The sequence below is a fragment of the Sapajus apella genome, unplaced genomic scaffold (assembly GCF_009761245.1).
Source record: "Sapajus apella isolate SASKATOON/1434 unplaced genomic scaffold, GSC_monkey_1.0 scaffold15, whole genome shotgun sequence".
NCBI lineage: Eukaryota > Metazoa > Chordata > Mammalia > Primates > Cebidae > Sapajus > Sapajus apella.
In genome coordinates this window covers 19557432-19571668 of record NW_022436955.1, presented here as the reverse complement: position 1 = coordinate 19571668, position 14237 = coordinate 19557432, and the positions used below count along the sequence as shown (strand labels likewise).

The 14237-nt window shown below is 35.4% G+C and overlaps 1 protein-coding gene across 1 annotated transcript in view; it reads right to left on the bottom strand.

Annotated features, from left to right (window-relative positions):
- Window positions 1-12824, bottom strand: part of CNTNAP4 (contactin associated protein family member 4) — a 286975-nt gene extending 274151 nt beyond the window's left edge. Inside the window, exon 1 of the mRNA XM_032284501.1 lies at window positions 12279-12824. Within this exon, the coding sequence (XP_032140392.1) occupies window positions 12279-12363 (85 nt within the window). The 5' untranslated portion in view covers window positions 12364-12824. The remainder of the gene's footprint in view (window positions 1-12278) is intronic.
- Between the last annotated feature and the right edge of the window lie 1413 nt (window positions 12825-14237).

The window sequence follows — 14237 nt, the reverse complement described above, 5'->3', positions numbered from 1 at the left end:
ACCCCACCCCGGGCAAAAAAAACAAAATCCACACAAAAAAAAAAAAAAAAAAAAAAAAAAGGAAAAAAAAAAAATTTGAAATATATTAGTTCTGGAAAAAAAAAAAAAAAAAAAAAAAAAGCTAAAGGCAATGAAAAGAAACATCTTGCATATACCTGTAAGCACAGGAGGCTGTGGCACACTCTTCTGAAAAAGTTAATAATGAAAATAAAAAATAAAGAATTTCATTTTTCTTCTAACTTATGTGAATGACAAGTCTTTAAAGAGAAAATGGAAAATAAAAAGCAATACAGAAGAGTTGAAGTCCAAACTGGATGGAGTTGAAAACTTTTTCTCATAATGGGGAGAGTACTTTGTAGTGCTACTTTGAAATTGCAAGCAATGATCAGGCAGGTGCTACAGAAATCAGCAGACATGAGGAAGAAATGGAAGCAGCAGATGCAGCTCCAACTTTATTTTATACTCATGATATATTTTTTGTTTGCCTGTCCATTGAGAACCCTCAATCCAAAATAATTTGATATAGTGGCCTATCAAGTTACATTTGCTATAAATAAAAAAAAGGCAAAAGGGAAAGGAAAAGAGAGATAGTAAGAAATAATAATAGGTTTACCAGGAGAATATGCACCGTAATGGTTTGCCTGTTCATTGAGAATCCTCAATCCAAAATAATTTGATGTAGTGGCCTATCAAATTATATTTGCTATAAATACAAAAGGTGAGGGGAAAAAGAAAAGAAAGATAGTGAGAAATAATAAGAATAGGTTGACCAGGATAATAGGCACCATAATAGATTTTGACAGGCTAGAATAAGTACTTAACCTAATGAAATGAAATGGAATAGAGATCAATATAAAGTCAAAGTTTTAAGATGATAGCAAAAATGAATGGGATCCTAAATAAAAAGGACTTATTTAATCACCAAAATAACACACAATTTTCTAATTTGTCTAGCCTGATTCTGTTCATCTTCTCTGTTTTTGGTGTTTCAGCTGAAAAAAAAATACAAATTATCATCTATCAACCTATTCTTTTCCCATTTATGAATATCCTTTTTATTCCAGGCACTGTGCTAGATGATGCAGATATCAAAGTGATTAATCTAATACTTTTGTCTTTCAAAACTTTCAGTTTTGTAAAGGAAACTTTTTAAAAATCCATTTTGATAGTCTATGATCAGGGCAGAAATAAGCAAACATTCGAAGTCCTTTGAAATTTCTGCTAGAGAATGGATTAAGGTTGAGGTGGTGAGACTCCATGGGAAAAGGATATGAAGCTTGTTTTGGGTAGACATTTTCCAAGCAGCTTTAAGTGACACACAAAGAGGACAATAGATGCAAAGGCCAAGAGATGAAGGGTAGAGGACACTGGGGACACCAGGATTGAGAAAGAAAAAGCAGTGCATAAGTTTGCACTCATGCTTGTTTGAAGACATACCTTGAGACTGAGAAATTTATGAAGAAAAGAGGTTTAATTGATTCACAGTTCAGCATGGCTAGGGAGGCCTTAGGAAACTTAAAATCATGGCAGAAGGCGAAACAGTCACGTCTTACATGGCAGCAGGTGAGAGAAGAATGAGAGTCAAGTGAAGTGGAAAGCCTCTTATAAAACCATCATATCTTGTGAGAACTCACTCACTATCATAAGAAAAGTATGGGGGCAACTGTCCCCATGTTCAATTATCTCCACGTGGCCTTGTTCTTGACATGTCAGGATTATTATAATTCAAGGTGAGATTTGGGTGGGGAACGAAGAGCCAAACTATATCAAGCAGTAAAGAGAGACAAAAGTGGAAAGATCAGCAAATACAGAGTAGGAAGACATTTGTTTGCAGTGCTTATAAGTCTGAAATTAATGTTGCATGTGCCTAACAATGAAATATAGCTGCAAGGCAAAACTTACTTTTTTAAAAAATCCATACCTTTGGTGAAATATAACAGAACATTATATCAGGCTTACCTAAAACTACAATAATACGTGGAGTAGGTAAAATATTGTATGATATGAAATGGAGTGACTTGGGGTCACAGGGAGCAGTGAGGAAGGAAGAGGGAACAGCTGCCTCACCATCCGTCTCAGCCAAATCAACCCTGGCCATCACTAACATGACAGATGTCGCAGCCAGATCATCCTCACATCCAGGAAAATGAAAGAGGAAAATGATCACAGGAGGCTCGATTTTGCTAACTCAGAAAAACAGAGCACTTCCTGGCATCTTCTCTAGAGAGTGTTTCAGTGATTAATGGAACTACCTGCATACTTTCATGCTAATCTGGTTCATGTTACAATTATACATAAATATAAAGAAACCATTCCATAGGCAAGCACATAGAGAGGCTTCCAAGAAACCAGTGTGGTCATTTACAAAGAGAACAGGTTAAAAAATGAATCCGGCTCAGTTTTACGTGTTAAGCATAGCAAATTACAGTGATCACGATTTTATTTTTGGTAGCTAAAATTCTATATATTTTTATCAGCCTGCTTTTTCCATTCCTCCAGTATATATTTGACTATGAAATGTTTTGTTTTTATCATGTTTCACTTTGTGATAAAGGAAGCTACTAGTTTAAGAAACTAAATGTTATGACAGTGTTTGCTCTTTGATTTCTTAAATGTATCTAGTTCTTTCCCCAAATTATTTCTATTTTTTGCATATTTGTTTTAGAAAAGGTTACACATCCTATGATACCTAAGAGTTAGTGTTATGAAGCTGTATGTGCACATGAAGGTTTTTTTTTTTTTAACAGGATTGTGATACATTTGTCATGCTAAAGTACAACAGTTCAAATAAGCACAGAAATCATACACACTATGGAACAAAAGGGCCTAATTGAGCAGCTTTATAACCTTGCACAGAATTCCCTCATCACCAATTTAGTTAGAATTGCTTTTATTTTAGCAATGTTCTTTTAATTAAGTCCTAAACATCTAAAACATGACAAATGTAAATATGTGTTATAAATCCTTAATTATGAGGATCACTAAGCATTCTTGCAGCTTTCTGCCTTGGAGATAAATTCTTTTTGTTTAAAATCAGTCAAAACTGAGAACTAAAAGTGAATGATGTGAAAAAATGTTAAACTTTGTTTATAATGCCCTTTTCTTGCCACCCATATCACTTTACTGCATTGTCTTCGAGAGTTAAATTATGCTTCAATTTATCCAGTGGTGTTAAAGCCAAAATCTTTCCCACCATATTCTGCTTCATTGTTAAGTTCAGAAAAACTAGCACCCAGTGTAGGACGAGAAGTTGAATTAACTATTGGGGATTCTGAGGTCTTTACACCATGTCCTAGAAAATAAAGATCTTTGGGGCCACTAAAGGGTAATATCACCTCTCTGAGTGAATTTAAACTAGATCCAAGAAGACCTCTTGTTAATTTTTAATCCCACATACTGGTTTAAAAGCATACTGGAGACTACGCTGGTATGGATAGCGAATAAGAAACAATTGTATTCTATATCCCATCACTATTTAATTCAAAATGCGCCACCCAGGAGCAATGCTTTCTATTTCCCCTATAAATATGGTCTGTTTTCCAATTCCCACCCATAGTTATCTTCATACCGACAGACATACACACACACACACACAAACACATACACACATACACACACACACACACACACACACACACACACAAACACAGAGAGAGAGAGAGAGAATTCTATCTCAGCAACTCATTTCCCTTCAAGATCACTTTTATTCTAGTTCCTTTTTTGTCCTTAGTCAGTCATCTGCTGATCAGCATATTTTAAAATACAAATACATAGCATCTCTGAAAACTGAAGTCAAGCCATAAAGATATAAATATATATGTACTCTTTTAGAGCAAAGCTATTAGCCCAGAAATTTAACTTTCCCAATTTTTCCAAGAAATCCCTCTATTGGGCCTGATATAGCAAAGGCAATTGGTTTACATTGATGGGAAAATGTTGGGATCTCTGTTGCGAACCAAGGAAATCAAATGTTTGTTCAAGGTCATCCAGCAACTATCAACTCTAAGGCTTACAACCAATTGCTAGGAGAGTTTATCCATGTCCTTATTCAAAGGACATGTTTAAAAATACTTCAGTAGATTATAACTGCAGAGTAAGTCAATTAATGAAATTACAGTTTATAATTTTTCTAAAAAGTATACAATAAATGTAATTTAGGAAGGCAGGTGAATTTATATATGAACATGCTGCTTTTAAAGTAATATCAACCTATGACCCTATTTATAAGTATCATAATTGCCAGTGGGAAAAAAATGGTTACAGAAACAAATATGTCTTTTACGATTTAGAAGCCCATAATATCTTATTCTAGAGCACTGCCAAGTAATGAGAGGTACTTAATAAAAAAAAGTAATTAGAGCTATAGGCCAACTGATAATATCACACCATTTTTTTCCTTTGTGATTTAAAAAACCTTGGAGATAAATTTCATCATTGCTCTATTAAATACTTATGGCATTAAAAAATTTTATAGTTACGAATTTTGAACTACTTAAAATGTCAAATGTTTTCAGGCTTCACTCACTTTTCCAATTATTACATTGGAATGACTCATTAACTGTAACATAAACAGGCTCAATTTTACCTCTTGTTATGCTATGTTCCCAATTTTATTACTAGAGTACCACTATTCCATGAAACATATGAAAATTCATTGGAAGGGGGGAAAAAAACTAAGCAAACCCACTTCCTCTTCCAAATACCAATGTTCCATGAGCAAACTGAAGCAATAATGATAACTTATAATGGGTTTTGCATGTACATTCTTTATCATTACACAGTTCTGTAGTTTCAAGTACCACGTATATGAAGGCCCTGACAAAAGACATTTTGAAAAAGCACTTTGTCCTCCAAAAGTCAGCTAAGAAACACAAGTATGTTTGCTTGTGCAATTATATATCAGATGGCTCTTTACCAATACAGAGCCACCAGCCCTCTAAAGTAATCAGCATTTTGGAGAGCCTAAAAATCATAGATTAAAAACAAGGAAAGCCAGTTTCAAAAGTCAAATAAATACCTACATATACATACAATCATATAAATCTAGTTGAAATGCACAATTATAGCTTAAGAGCTCATGGAAGAAATTTAAATGTTAAACTCTTAGACATCAAAAATTTCCCCCAAAATATAAGAAGACAATTGAACAGTCAATGAACATTTGTGCTATTTAGAAATACAATTTGTTGTAACTTAAAATTATGGGTAAACTATTATTTCTCAAGAATTTAAACCCTGTTTTTAAAACCCCAAGGCCTTCCAATTCCATTGTTAATCTTAAGGGTAAATTATTTCACTTCAGTGTTTTCAGTTAATTACGGGGTCTTCAAAACTCTATAATTTTTGTCTGCAAGCAATTTGGGTCATTTCTTTCTCATTCTGAGATTTTTCTTCTTAAAGTGATGAAAATCAAACTGATATTAGCATTTGATGCTACAACTCAAGGCCTGTTCTTAAAAATCTGTCAAAGAGTATTCCTAAATATTCCTAACTGAAATACCCATGAAAACAATCATCCATACATTTTATAAGAATCTATGGCCGGGCACGGTGGCTCATGCCTTTAATTCCAGCACTTTGGGAGGCGAACGTGGGCAGATTATGAGTTCAGGAGTTCGAGACCAGCATGAACAACATGGTGAAACCCCATCTCTACTAAAAATACAAAAATTAGCTGTGTGTGGTGGCGTGCGCCTGTAATCCCAGCTACTCAGGAGGCTGAGGCAAGAGAATCGCTTGAACCTGGGAGGCAGAGGTTGCAGTGAGCCAAGACTATGCCACTGTACTCCAGCCTTCATGACAGAGTGAGACTCCATCTCAAAAAAAAAAAAAAGAAAAAGAATAGAAAAGAGAAAATAATTTGCATACCACCGCCACCAACAACATAGGAACATCATAGCAACAATATAGGAAACATCTATTTAAGCACATATTTGTGATTGGTCAACCCTTCCCTATGATACTAGTTAACTTGAAAAATATGATTTCAATGATTATAGATAAATAATAAAGTTGAGGGCAAAATTATTGCATCAATGAAATGAAAAATAACCTATAAACAATAATTTAAACACTAGAGCATTGAAGAGATCAAGTCAAAGTCTGCATGATTTAATATTTCATAAGAAATATTCAACTACCAGTCCAGACATGCACATAACAATGTTGGATACATTTTTCTTACTCTGCCTACTGTTTTCACTAGCTAGATCATTCTGTAAACTTTCAGTCAGCGAGAACAAAAAGAAAATATTTTTAAAAGGATAGTGAAGGACTTCTTTTGTTTGTTTAACTTTTATTTAAGTTCAGGGGTACAAGTGCAGGTTTGTTATATAGGTAAACTTGTGTCATGGGGGATTGTTGTATAGATTATTTCATCACTCAGGTATTAAGCCTAGTACCCATTAGTTCTTGTTCCTGATCCTCTCTCTCCTCCCACCCTCCATCCTCCAAAAGGCCCCAGTGTGTGTTGTTCCCCTCCACGTGTCCAAGTGTTCTCATCATTTAGCTCCCACTTATAAGCGAGAACATGCAGTATTTGGTTTTCTGCTCCCTTAGTAGTTTGCTAAGGATAATGGCCTCCAGCACCATCCATGGCACTACAAAAGATGTGATCTCATTCTGTTTTATGACTACATAATATTACATGGCGTAGATGTACCACATTTTCTTTATCCATTCTATCACTCATGGGCATTTAGGTTGATTCCATGTCTTTGCGATTATGAAGAGTGCTGTAATGAACATAGATTGTGCATATGTCTTTACAATAGAATGATTTCTTAAACAATCTAGGATTAATTGGCAACCTAAAGGTTATATGATTCATTAGTGAACAATATTAAGGCCTCAATATTGATTAATCTGAGGTAGAAGAGATTTAAATTCTAAACACAGCATTAAATTGAGAAAAATGGCTATTTGTAGAGCAGAGCTGATATTCTATTGTTAAAAAAAATCAAAGCTATATAATACCCATGTCATTATCCCTAATCGTTGTCTATTTGCAGTGGATGATCACGAATCTCATCACAATGCCTTTGACACTCAGAGTGTCACATTATAGTTAAGTTCTTTGAGACTATCTTAGTTTTTTGGGTTTATTTTTTTTTAATTGGTCTTTTGATGAGACTTAGAAATCTACATTTAAAGCTGAACCATCAAAAACAATATTATGAAAAAATAAACTTTTAACAAGTGGTCATTTGTTTTGAAAAAGATTGCTACAATGTCAGTGAAAATGAGTTTTTAAATATGATGCACCATTATATTTTTAACTTAATTTTTTAAAGACTGTAGCAAAGAGTGTAGTGTAAATAAAATGGAGCCAAAGATCAGTTCATGGAAATCTAAAGTAAATACAACTTCAAATATACAAGTCATTTACACAGAAACTTATTATATTGATATGGGTAAGTGAAAAGCACTTGCTTAAATATCATGAGCTCTTAGTGGGAAGTGCTTAAATGAAAATCTATTTTTCAGTTTATTCTGGAAAGTTGGCCAATTTCAGAATTTTTAGAAAGCTGCTACTTTAAAAGTCACAGGAGCAAAAATACTCTTCTATCAAAAACACTTTCCTCGTCTGATCTTGATTCCAAATGTAAGTTTCTGATTAAAGTAGAGTGGAATGTTTTATATTCACGAAAATATATAATAATAGAATTTTTGTTGAAAATATCTAAGTTGCAATTACCAGTATAGTTCATTGAACTTATACTACTTACATACTTCATTGAACATCTTATACTAACAAGATTACTTGAGATATAACTGTGGAAATTTTACAAATAATTTATACCCACTGAAATATCAAGATTTTTTAACAATAAAGGCTTTAGGAAGAAACATATAGGGAAGACATTAACTTGAAGCCATCCTCCGTCACAGCTCCTGGCAGCAATTGCATTGCATTCAGTACCACAACTCTACAAGTATATATTTGCATGCTAAATAATTAAGACTAAATTTTATCATAGAAGTATAATTTATACACTTTCCATGCCTTATCATTTTACTGTATGTTATTTAAATCAGGGTCAACTAACGTTTTATATAAAATGCCAGAGAGTAAAGAATGCTATGTAAGTGGTTATATAACAAGAGGGTAAACAATCTCAATAAAATTTAATTGATAAAATTCAAAATATAATACTAATATTTGAGTAGAAATTTTTGTCATACAGGTTTACTAATAAGTGAAGGACTAAAATTTGAATTTCATATAATTATTTTTGCCAGGAAGAATTCTTCTTTTAATTTTTTTCAGCTAAAAATGGAAGAACCATTCTTAGCTCATGGATCTTACAAAAACAGGCAGCAGGTCAGATTTAGCCGATGGGCCAGAGTTTACCAACCTGAGTTAAATATTTGATTATCTTAAAGTAGATGTTACACCATTCTATTAATCTATTTTCTTTAACAAAAGTCAATTTAATCTTGATATACTGATTAGCTCCAATACAGAAATTATTTATATATGATGTAAATTCCAAAATTAATTTTAGAAGACTATAATCTTTATAGCATAGAGTAAGTAGCAGGTGTTATGTTTGATCCTTATGCTGGCCCATGAGTTATGTTATCTCCCAAGGTAGAGACTGCCATTATCAGAGATTGTTGAGATGCATGTAATAAGAAGTGGGGAAAATGAACTGAATAGATGAAAATAAACTACCCTTGCTATTAGAAAAGTGAGTCAAAGTACATGCTGATATTTATAAGGGCTAGCCATTTATGTATTGCATCATAGAATTATATTTTATCTGTACTTTACTATTGTATTCTAGTTATTTTTTACTATATAAATAAATACTGAGGAGGGGGAGCAAAAGAAAGGAGCTTCTAGAAAGAATTACAAGGTTGAGTTTTAACAAAGTGAAAATCTGTCCAGCTGTCTCCCAGGGCCCACAAGAGTGATCATCTACTCAGGCAACTTGCCTTCATCTATTCTTCAATGGTTCTCTTAGGGTAGATATTAGAAATGGCCTTATTTCCATCAGAGAAAAGAAAGAACACAGTGAGATGTTAACTTCTAGTTAAGTCACTGGTGAGCATTAATTATTCTCAAGAGCAGGGTTCAGTATATCAGCGGCTAAGGAGCCTCTCTCACATGATCTGCAAGAGTAAAAACAAAAGGAAATTCTTATCAGTCTTACTACTGAACCCATTCCTTCTTTTCTGGTAAGTTGGCCCCTTCGTTAACCATGTCTTAATGTTCAAAAACTGGATTTATAAGAACAATTAAAAAATAGAGAAATATTTCATTCTTAGTGCATGTCTCTTAGTAGCAAGCAAAGAAACCAGGAATAGCCAGGGCCGCTTCTCAAAGAGTACGCCCTTCTACATCCATCTCTAAACTTTGATGAAAGGGACACTTCAATATAATTCAAAAAACTCATCTGGATGAGAACAAACGAGAAAAAGTTATGGATAGTTCACTGCTTTTGAAATGTCAGACAGGGTACAAGTAGGTAGAGAATACGGTTCATTGAACATATTTCATCTTTAGACAGATAAGAACTTAACAGGGCCACCAAAAATATGCAAGCACATGAGTCTAGCAGTTTCTAGATATTTATATACACATATACCTATATAAAAATCAGCACATATACATATATGTGAACATATATGTTTGTCTTTGAACAGAATCCTTCTAATGTAAAATTTGCCTGCTGATTAACTGGATCAATTAACATTCAAATTAAAGTGCACGTAATCCCTGAGCTGTACCGGTTTGGCAGAGCTCTGTCCCATGAAGGCTTTCAAATTGGCAGCCTTGGGCTGACTCTGTAGATGACAGATTTGCTCCTGATTCATCAGCTGTAAATAAAGGGGAAAGGTCTTGGTAGTTACTTGAGAGACAGGCCTTTAATTTTATTCATTTATATTCAGTTTGTTCTGATTTTACTATTGGTATTCAAGACTGATCCACTTTTTGTTAATATAGTCTTGTCCAGAAGAATTACTGGAGTTATTATAATACTTTAAAAATACATATGCTGGTTGATAGTTGCTTGTCCTTACACTAAATTCCCAATCTTGCTGGAAAACATACATATACTTGTTCTTTCAAAAAAGATGAAACATATGAAGTTCTTTACACCATGGCTTGGTACAAGTAGACCTTACTTCTTCCAAAAAGAAAATACTTCTTAAATATTGAAAGATGAAATAAAAATTGAGAAATGAAATATTTTCTTTTACAAATCATACTGCTGCAAATCATACTGTCAAATATTCAGAAGAAATTTCTGAGTGCTACTTTAATTATAGAAGGTCATTTCATTTCATTTTATTTTTGACACTTGAAGTCAACAGTCAACACCACATGTATGGTAACCAAGAACTCCAACTTTAAATGTTTCTTATAATGAGAAGTTGTGCAGGTTTTGCAAGTTCATCAGATGTTTAAAAGAGCATTAGATTACTTCCTAAACACACCAAGGCTGAAAGAATACAGAACCAGCACAGAAATTTTAAGTGTCAGTGAGGGATCCAACCAGAGCCAAGCAGTCATAAATATTAAGCTCTCCTCAGATCTTTTTCAGCACCTTTTCTTTTCTAAGAAGATATATTGCAAAAGAAAGCTATTTAATGTTGATGTACATCCTACACTTTTTATTCAGCTTCAAGAAAACAAACAAACATGAACAACCAGCAGCCCGATTAATTAGATTAATATATTATAAACCCAAATACAGGCAGTCTAGTGGAAGGACTGAACTGAGAACAGGCCAGGTTTAAGCTCTGCTTTTCTTGAGGGAAGAATGCTTGGGGTGATGTGCTTTACATTGTAAGAGTGACCTCTAGTGCATTTCTTTTTAGTTGAACTTTAGTGGTTGGAAGATGAATTACGTATGCCTTTTCTACACAACTTCCATTTGTGTGTGGGCGTCTGTCTTGCTGTTGTTTGCATGTATGTCAAAATGTTTGTCAAATGCTACCATTATAAGATTCCAAGGTTTTCACTAGGTGAAATTATACACACTTTACTGATTCATGAGATTATCACAACATTCAAACTAAAGTTGAATCTGATGTGCAGCACCTGCAGTGAAGTTTCCTTCTTTCAGAGTGATGGATACCCTGTGACATTAAATGAGCTCATTCTGAACGGAAACACGAAATCACGGGAGCCAGGCGCCATGAGCCGACATTTGATTTGTGCCCATGAATTTGTAATGTTTTTCCCACATCAGAGCTCTTTAGTGTAGTCAAGTAATGTGCCACAGCAAATGCCTGATGACTGCTTCTGTTCCCCAAATCTAAACCTGATGATACAGCAGCAACACAAATTCCTGGACAGGCCTCCTAGCCCTTTCTTGAAAAGCAAATGAGTTTTCCTTTAAAATCCAAGAAAAAATAAAAAGTTGTATTTGCCAAACTTATTTGTCATTCATCAGGAGGGGGAAAATCTCCCATTTAGAAAATTTAAGCCAAAGATAACTTTTAAAACTTTTTCTACCTCTAATAAAGAGTGGACAAAGGGGGTCTGCCAAATTATTTTGGATGATATCTAAACTATAAATAAGGTTTCAATCTCCCCTGAATGCGTTCTATTTCATCAGAACATTCAATTACAAATTTATGGAGTTAAACATTCAACCATGAAATAATCCTACTTTTGAAAGATCACCTGACCGATTTTCCTTTAAGCAAAATGTAGGAAGAGGCCCCTCTTTCAGGAGAGCGCTAAGTCTCATTCTCATAGGAGCGAGGGCACAGCTTTTAATACTGAGATTTGGCTCTGCCAGTGCTGGTGCTCCTGAAGTCTGCAGTACATTTCAGTTATTAGCCTGCATCATTTTAAAGATGCAGTCAGCTACTGGTCTGCCCAATTGCAAACTTCAGAAACCTAAGCCAATGCAGCATAATGTAAAGTCTGCTGGCTGTTTTCCTGTTAAACATAATTCCAATAAAATTCAGTAGTTCTCCAAAAAGGAAGAAATGAAGACATTCACTGACTATTCCCCAGATAAGATGCTAATTTCATGTTTTACTAGAACTTGGGCATTCTCAATGAATATTCAAAGATCAGAGGGTAAGATTCTGCAAGTAGACAAAAAGAGAAATGACACTTTGCCTATTTTGACCAGATCAAGAGGAGAGACAAGTGTTAACTGGTCACACTGGCAAGATTTTTAAGTGATGCTTCGTTTACAGCAATATGCTTTGCAGCAATCTCAGCTGCAAATCATCATCATCAAAACAACACAATCAAAGTTTTGCAGAGAGCCCCCCTGCAAGTTTTAAATCATTTGCGGTATACTTACAGGAATTCCCAGCTTCGACTCTGTTCCAATTTTGAGTAGATAACAGAAGTAGCATCTTGAGGACAGCTCCCGTGACAGATCCCATGTTCACATTTATTGGGCTCCCCCAAAAGATCTTGAGAGGCTCTCGGAGCGCTCCAGTCCTGTTCTCAGTCGCTCTCCCAGGTCTGTCTGGGTCTTCAGTCCCTCTAGGTCTCCGTTTCTCTCCCTCCCTTCTTCCTCACCTCCCTCCGTTTTTTCTCCTTCCCTCCTCCTTCTCTTCTCTCGCTCTCCGTCTCTCTCTCTTTTCTCTCTCTCTCTCTCACACACACCGCCCTGACTCCTCACTGAAAAGCACTCAGCATCCTTCCTAACGAGCATCCACACCGCCGAGGCCACGCCCACTCCTCGCAGCAGCGGTCCCAGAAATTGGCAGCAGTATCCTTCCTTCCAAACACACAACAGCGCTCGGAAGCTCCGCTGCTCCCGGAGGTGCGGCCTCCCGCTCGTGGGCCTCCTTGGGGCTCCCTCCCTTCTCCTCTATTTTCCAATAATCCTTAACCCTTTTCTCCCAGCTGGAGGTGTGGGTGGGGGAAGGGACCAGGCGGTGGAGCCTTCTGGTTTTCTGGAGATCCTGCGTTTGGCAGAGCCAGACAACATACTGAGCTATTCCTGATTATCCGGGAGTGCATCCAGGTAAAATTGCATTATGTTTCAAAACAAAAGCATAAAATAAGACAGAAATAACTAAGCAGCATTGGGAAATTGTAGCTAAAACCGTCCTCAGGGAAAATAACTTGTTGTTTTTCTATTTCTATACAACTATACCCTTCAGCGAGGGTGCCAGGATTTTATTATGGAAATTCCTCACATGGGAGCAGACGTTTCTGCTTGGCAGATATTTAAAATTATCTGGTAATAGTCCGCAAGAAATTAACATTTCTTATTTTAATCTTTCAGGTGTACTAATCCACAAATGAGACACTTCGACTAGATTTATTTTGACGAATGAATCATGCTATGACTATGCAGTAGCATTCTATAATCAAAATTTTTAATAACATTTCCAAAAAGGCCCAAAGTAGCAAATGATGGAATACTTAAGAAAGGGACCCCCTCCCTAACACACATACACACACGCATACACATTCACGCCAACACTGAGCAATGTGACAATGTAATTCAAGTGGCTTAAAGGAGAGAGGAGTAAAGTTGAATTCGAAAGATCAATGACTAAAGAGAAATTGCTCTTTGAATGGCTGGTCCATGGATACAACTATTTCTTGAATGGAATTTTAAAATGTCTAAATAATGGAGTTACACATAACAAGAAGCATGTCACATGGTTCATAGCAGAAAAATAATCTATTTAAAATAAAGGTCAAGAGGTTTTACTGATAATGTGCTAGATTTTATAGAAATGGAAATCCTGGAGTTCTCAAGCACCTCTTAGTAATTACAAATTCGAAGACACATAAGCCTTTAACAACATTTTCTTATGGAATGATGAAAGAGGGGGGAAATGACAGAAATACCCATAAAAACTAAACATACTTATTTAGCTTGTGCCTGCAAACAAAGCAGAATGGATAGGTTTTCTTTTCCTATTTTACAAGAGAAAACAAGAACAGGAAATATAAATGATTCAAAGAGATCATAGAGTTAGTAAGTTAATGCTGAAGACTGGACTTGGTTTGTTTGTTTTTGTTTTTTTTTTTTTGACTTCAGTTTCACCATTCTTTACTTATTGCCCCTAAATCAGGGTATACCTCCTTTATGGCCCTTATCAGTGGCAGCAAAAAACTTAGGCCCTGGGAAAACAAAGCAAACACTTTGGGAGGCCAAGGTGGAGGGATCACTTGAGGTCAGGAGTTCGAGATCAGCCTGGCCAACATGGTGAGACCCCCCCCATCTCTACTAAAATACAAAAATTACCAGAGTGTGGTAGCAGGTACCTGTAATCCCAACTACTCTGGAGGC